This window comes from Olea europaea, chromosome 8 (genome assembly GCF_002742605.1).
Source record: "Olea europaea var. sylvestris chromosome 8, O_europaea_v1, whole genome shotgun sequence".
Classification (NCBI taxonomy): domain Eukaryota; kingdom Viridiplantae; phylum Streptophyta; class Magnoliopsida; order Lamiales; family Oleaceae; genus Olea; species Olea europaea.
In genome coordinates, this window is record NC_036244.1 from 7,464,623 (window position 1) to 7,472,141 (window position 7,519).

The 7,519-nt window shown below is 33.7% G+C and overlaps 1 protein-coding gene across 2 annotated transcripts; it reads left to right on the forward strand.

Moving 5' to 3' along the window:
* The first annotated feature begins 1,016 nt into the window (after positions 1-1,016).
* Positions 1,017-6,018, forward strand: LOC111398697 (probable protein phosphatase 2C 59). 2 transcript variants are annotated; one of them, XM_023025735.1, is made up of 9 exons: positions 1,017-1,123; positions 1,601-1,912; positions 3,230-3,357; positions 3,475-3,573; positions 3,676-3,834; positions 4,608-4,694; positions 4,779-4,870; positions 5,352-5,426; positions 5,600-6,018. In XM_023025735.1, the coding sequence occupies exons 2-9, from the start codon at positions 1,833-1,835 to the stop codon at positions 5,756-5,758; spliced, it is 879 nt and encodes a 292-aa protein (XP_022881503.1). In that variant the 5' UTR covers positions 1,017-1,123; positions 1,601-1,832; the 3' UTR covers positions 5,759-6,018. The 2 variants fall into 2 exon arrangements, with proteins under 2 accessions (XP_022881503.1, XP_022881504.1); XM_023025736.1 differs by having other exon boundaries at positions 1,065-1,189.
* Positions 6,019-7,519: the final 1,501 nt, after the last annotated feature.

Genomic DNA, 7,519 nt, shown 5'->3' on the forward strand with positions numbered 1-7,519 from the left:
GCTACATGTATATAACGATTTTTATATACATAATGTAAAGAGATATGATTAAATCAGAATTTCTTCAACCGAATGAAAAATAAAAATTAAAAAACCTCTACTAAATAATGATTCAATGTGATATGTTCAATCAGAGGTAAGGCTATGTGTGACTCATTTAGTCGTTCTTTTCATTTATTGTCAATTAGTGTAATCTAGACTGATATTGTAACAATAACGATAATAAATAACATTATTTCATGTGTTTTGGTTAAAAGTGAGCTCCCGCCTCACTCCATGACACCTCGAGAGATAAAGGAAACATGTAAGCGATTAGATTCCATTCTATATGTGAAATAGAGTCATAAGTGTGCATATTACATCGTCACGTACAGATACTTCATGTCTTTTGACCACTTCTCACCCTTGCTCCTAGCCCCAACTCACGCTCTTTTTTCTTGCTAAAAGTGGGCTCTCCCTCTCTCCTTGCTCCATGAGACCTTGAGGAGGTAAGAAAGTTTGTAGGCGCAATGTACAGACAATTCTTGTTTCCTGATTTGTTGATGTACATTCCACGATTTACCTCCCTCATAAAACTCTAGGGGGATTCAACCTTTTTTTTTGAGGAGGTAAGAAAGAGAATCAAAACAAGTGAATGAATATAATTCTCTAGAATTGAGATGTCATAATTTAAATAAATAATATTTACATATGTGCATATTAGATCATTCATCGACATAATTCTCACAATCCCACCCTATCTCATTTTAGGCTAAAAGTAGACCCCACAACCTCATCTAGCCCCTGCTTACCTCATATTTTTGGCTTAAAGCGGGGCCCACTAACCTCATCCTTATTCCTTGGCAAGACAGAATCATCTAAGAACAACAAACCTTTTTCTTCATTCATTATTTCTTAAAAATTTATAGAAAAATAGAGAAATACACGAAATAAAAGATTTGTATTGAACAGATATTATGAAGAAATTTAAGAATACTGAAAAAACTAGCCATTATTGATTTCTTTGACTATTATTACTTGATTGAAACAACTACTCCAATAATGACAATTTTTACAACCTCAACCCCTTCTTCTCTCTCTCTTTCTCTCTCTCTCTTTCTCACTTTAAAGTCTCTCTTCTCTGGTACCTCTCTCTCTCTCTCTCTCTCTCTCTCTCTCTGTTCTCATGACCATTCTTCTATGTTTTCAGGTCCCGTTCCTTATAAAAAATTATATAATCTACACAAAATACAGCATTTTGTATATATTTTTATGTTATAACTTGAATACACAAGGAAAAGCACACGGTTGAATCAGTTTCTTGAATTGTATTGTGATCATATGAGGGGTTCTTCGATTGATGCCCAGAAAAAAAAGACAAACAACTGGGCAAAAATGGTTCTTGATGGCTGTTCTTATCGATCGTAAATACACATCATTTTTTCACATAGATACACTATATTGTGATACAAAATCAAGGGTTTCTGAATATCCAAAAATATAAAGATGGATTCTTGATTGTTGTATTTATATCACTGTATTTATACAAGCATTTTAGATCTATTCTTGAATATGACGAGTAATTTGGTTTCTTTTTTTTGTTCTTTTCTGTTATGGGCAGGTTGAATTAATCCATAATTGGGAATGAACCTATTTCTGATGCTGTGATCTTGGTTTTTTCTTGATTTGGTTCTCATCTTCTGCCATAATAAGTGTTTTCCCATTCCGGGTTTTGTAAGATTTGTTTTATTAATATAGAGAAAGACAAATACTGACCTTTTCATTTGATTTGAGAAAATCAAAATTGAAGCAATTAAGGGATTAACAATTAAGAAGCCTGATAAAGAGATAATATGGGGTATTTGAACTCAGTCTTGTCCCAATCAAGCCAAGTCCATGCTGATGATGCCCCAGTTAGCGGTGGTGGCCTCAGGTGATCTACTTCTCCCCCTGATTTTGCTGCAGGAATATATACATATGTACATGTTTATATATATTGTTATTTTTGTTCTTAATTTGGTGAAGAAAGTATTAATCTGCCCAGTCTAGGATGCATATGTGATTGTTTTTCGTTTTGTGTTTTTGTAATTTATTGTTTAATCTGAATTATCTGTTTCTGATAAATCAAAAATTGCCTTTTGGTTTAGTTCAATTAATGAGCTAATATTTCATTAGAGTGCCTATATGGGATTAATAAGGAAGTAATGTTGAAATCATAAGAAATTATTCATATTAATGCCCTATCCTGTTTGTCAATCTTATTATTGAATTGATTATATACTCTTTTAGGGAGCATTGTTGTGATGCTTTATAATCTGTATGTGTTCCCAAATTTTGCATGATGAAAAAATCATGGGTTTATAGCGGGCTGGTTGTGACTTGTGATTTGGTCACCAATTTGAAATATGGTATGCAATTATATCATTAGTAGTTTAAGAAATCTTTGTCGTGTTCTTGTTGTTTTTGACATTGTTCAGTAAGAGAATGTATATATCATCAATCTCATGCTGCTGGATGGAATTTGGTTTTCCGTTCTGTACAATCTTCAGTGACGTGGTTATTATTGGTCAAATCTCTACCTGTCGTGTCTTTCATGCCGTTTCATCTCTTGTCGTATTGTGAATGTAGAACCCTTGAGATTACGTTTCCATATGATGTGAAGAGGTTGGTTGACATTTTCTTTATCATATATGGCATGCCATAGTACAGTTTCTTGGAAAGAAATTGACTATTTGCTTTCATTCAAGAAATTGACTTTGTACATCGAATGAAAAAGAGAATCGTGTCTGTTTCTTCCAGACGCCCGGCATATTAAAAAAGAGATGCTTTTCTAATGGGAATTTAATAGAGAATCATATCTGTTTCAACCTCGTGAATTCTTTAAGTGTTTTTATTTTTATTTTTTCTATTTTTTAATTTCTCTGTATGCATAAACATTTGTCTTTACATTTAAAAAAAAAAAAAAAGAAAAAAAAAGTTGACTGGTTGCATTAAGAACCTTAAGAAAGTTATGCTTGTCATAATTTGAGTAAATGCTTCAACCTCAATGGTAATACTATATATTGAGCAATTCTTGCATTAATTGGCTATAAATTTTCAATATGTAGGTGTAGTTGCTGCTATAATTATTTCTCTAAATCATTTTGCTCTGCTCCATTCTTATTTTGGGAAATCATTAGGATTTTGCATAACTACATGAGGGTTGAATAGTATGTGGTCTAACATTTAGTTTAACTTTTCCTTCAAACAGTCAGAACGGGAAGTTCAGCTATGGATATGCTAGCTCTCCTGGTAAAAGGTCTTCAATGGAGGATTTCTACGAGACAAGGATTGACGGTGTAGATGGGGAAGTAGTCGGTCTCTTTGGGGTCTTTGATGGTAAGCCTCTCAAGCCCCCACCCCGTCCCACCTTGCACCGCCACAATTAAGTCTCAAGTTGCATTTTTACTCCACAGTACCCCATATCTAACTTTGTATCTGCTTTTACACTTTCAGGCCATGGGGGTGCTCGGGCCGCAGAATATGTTAAACAAAACCTTTTCAGTAATCTGATCAGGCACCCAAAATTTATTTCAGACACTAAATCAGCTATAGGTTGGCTTTTTACAACGTCTATATGATTGCCCTCTTCACATTCTACCTTCTGCTTATGAACTTGCTTTGTTTTTCTTTGTTTTTTTTTTTGGACCTTTCCAGCTGATGCATATAGCCATACCGACTCGGAATTTCTGAAATCAGAGAATACTCAGAATCGAGATGCTGGATCAACTGCTTCCACTGCTATCCTTGTTGGGGACCGTTTGTTGGTTGCAAATGTGGGGGACTCCAGAGCTGTTATTTGCAGGGGTGGTAATGGTGAGAATCAGAAACTTTATTTCATTCTTAGCATCAGTCTAGATGAATAATAAAACACTGCAGTCTAAACTTTAATGAAGCATCCATCGTCATTTACCTACTGCAAGTGCATTTGTAATGCATTGGATAGGTATACAATAGTGTGAACCTTCATTGGTTGTGAAGGAGACAGTAATTAGAATCTTCCTATGGCCTCAATTTTAATAGTAATTATATTATGCACATGGGGATTGCTTTTGCTGGGATTTAGAATTTCTTTTTTCTGAATAATGATGTGAAAATCTATTTATAGGATGTATGAAATTTGATTCTGCTGAGTTTAATAAGAGACCGACTTATGTAACCCTTGGAATTGACTGAAATGAGTTCTATTGGGGAGAGTACGAGTAATAATGCAAATAGAAACTTACATACTTCATTTTTATGAAATTTGTTGATATTGCTATAACACGTATAAACAAAAATTACTGAAAAAAATGTTGAAAACTGAAGTATGCAGTGTAGAATGTATTGGTCGGTGAAATAGGAAATACAAGTCATCATGCAAAAATATCCAATGATTCATATGTTGATTTTTATGCAGTATCAAGAATTGCTCCCCTCTTATTTTCAGGTCACTCTTTTATTTTTTATGGACTATACCAATCTTTTAGGTTGCTGAATTTATTTCAAAAACTTGGCATACGTGGTTGATTTCAGAGAGTTTACGCTAGCTAAGCTACTTGCTGGACTTTTTTATACATCAGATTAAAGTGTGCCATTATATCTTGCAGCTGTTGCTGTTTCTCGGGATCACAAGCCAGACCAAACTGATGAGCGTCAACGTATTGAAGATGCTGGAGGTTTTGTGATGTGGGCAGGTACGTACTATTGCATGGCAAGATTCATCCTTGATTATCTCGTGCTTCTGCCACTGGGTATAACTTCGTTCAAATTTTCTGCAGGAACTTGGAGAGTTGGAGGAGTGCTTGCTGTATCTCGTGCTTTTGGTGACAGGCTGTTGAAGCAGTTTGTGGTTGCTGATCCAGAAATTCAGGTATGTTCGGAAACTTGCATCAATTCGTTAAAAATGACCAAGTATCCAACAGATATATAAATGAAACAAGTTTTTGCGTTTTCATTATCTAACAGGAGATGATTGTCGGGGATCTTTCAGATTTTGTACCCCCGATCATCATAAATTTTTCTCTTCTCCCCCCAGAAAATGACAGATTTTCAATTATACTAGAAACTGACAGAAAGAAATTATGTTGCATGGATGTACCTGTCTAAGTATCTTTTGAATAAATAGAGTAAGCTTCAGTCTTGAATACATTCTTGTAATTGAAAGTCGTCATTGAATTCCAAATGTGCAATATTTTCAATCCTTGTTTTATCCTAGAAGTTTTTAGATTCTTGACGCTATTTCTTGCATGATTTATTACACGTGAGATCGTATCAAGATTGACACAGTTTGTTTGTTATAGTCCATAAATGGCAATTGATTACTAGTTTCCTTTCTTGGGTGTAAAATGTAGGAGGAAAAGGTTGACAATACCCTAGAATTTCTTATTCTAGCTAGCGATGGACTTTGGGATGTGGTGACTAATGAGGTTTGCTTATTCTCAATTTAAGCTTTTATTTAATCTATATCCAATTATCCAATTTTTGGAATACTTTTCACTTGTTCTTTAATCCACTTGAGCCTTCAATTTCAAGGACACCCATAAATTTCCTCCTCAAGAAGCAGGAATAATTCATAATAATCATTTTTGTCGATTCTCAGGAAGCCGTCTCCATGGTTAAGCCAATCCAAGATCCAGAAGAAGCGGCTAAAAGGCTAATGCAGGAAGCTTATCAGAGAGGAAGCGCTGATAACATCACTACTGTTGTTGTCCGATTCTTGGCTAACGAAGAGGGATCCTCGAATAGTGGCTCGGGTTAAGAAAATGGTTTTATTTATCCAGGGCTTTTATCTGATTGTCTACTGATGGAAATGGATTAACAAAGAACAATAATAGAGCTAAATTATAAAAACATGGAGTATGTATGGTCTGTGACAGTTAAGGTGCTTTACTTTAATATCAGCCTTAGAACTGTATGTAATTTTAGAATTTCAACTTATAGATGTTTATTTGAACTGTAAAAGACCCTTTTATTGTGTCTATTTGTGTGTGTTTTGTACATGCTGTTTGTTGGTTGGTGTCTCTTTTTTCAAGTGTTTTAGGTTGGGAAGCTGTTCTTCACTTTATATTTTCAATCATATTGACCATTGGTATAGCTTCCTTCACTTTACCTTTTAGGTTATCATTTGTATCATGCATGACCATTTTATCTAAAAATTGGCAAAATAGCCAACATGGATTGTAAAATATCAAGTATACCTTGTTTCTTTTGTTTTTCATTTCTTTTTCTATTGTTAAAAAATGTTATGTATGCCATAGTTAATGTTTAACAGGGCTTTCACTTTTTCTTCTTCTTTTGGTAAAAGAGTTTTTAAAGAAAATTACCTTAATTAGTGTTTGAAAATTAATTTCTAAAAAATTCTCTCTTTCAGTACAGTTTTTAGAAAAATCACATTAAGAGGGTGTTTGGTGGGGATTACAATTAGATTTTTTTAGTAGATTGTAATAAAAGTTTTTGAAATGTGTGGTTGAAAAGTTGTGAGACTCATGAAAAGTAAGTTAATATTGATTGTTTGACTTTGACTTAGATTAAAATCAGATTTTAATTCTCCTCTAAAAATTTTTCTAATACATTTATAAAGTGAATCAAACAAGTACGAAAGTAACTTTTAAGTTTCAAAAGTTCTTTTTGACTTTCTAAAAATCCAAACAAGCCCTTACTAGGTGCACAACTTTTAAGGCAAAAAGTGAGCTCTCGAGGACTAGCTACTAATGAACATTGTATTGCCCCCAATCTTGCTAAATTTTAATGGTGGAAATAGTGTTTTTTTTTAATAATGTGTGGTTGAAAAAGAATGAAAAGTTTTTTTATTTGCGTGTAATATTATTTTATGGAAGATTGTGTTGTTGAAAATAAAAGAGAGAGAAAAAATAATGAGAATGGGGGCCAAACAAAGGCATTGTTTAAGAGACAAATTATGGCTATATATATACACACACACACACTCTTAAATATTCATCTCAAGCAGTATTCAAGACAGCGAAACACTTGAATTGTCTGGACAGTATTGTTTGCCTTGTGGTTTGAAGATTGAAGGATAAGTTTATTGTTAATGATAGTCTCTTCAAAATTCATTTGAAATCCAAAGTTCCTTCTAAGTAAGATAATCTTCCTCCTATGGAAGTACATGATGGCGATGACTTAAAGATATACCCTTCAATTTATAAGAAGCTGCAGCGTTTGTCATTTTCGGCATACATGAATCGTTTATGAAAAATAAAAGATTGTTACATTAAAAGGAATCGTCAAATAGTATATTTGTAACAAAAAATGAAATACAATCAACCCACGATGACAAGACGGGATGAAATATCATAGGAAGTGATAGAATAAGACTCCTTATTCCTATCTCAAGACATATAGTGGCATGAACCACAACTAAAATCCCTAAAAAGAACTACAAAGTCGGAAATAAGAAGAGCAAACAAAAATGACTTGGACGCTCTCTCACGAATAACTTGAAATTTTAAAACCGACTTGCGATTTCAACCTCGACTCTTACAAAATCATGAACATTTTC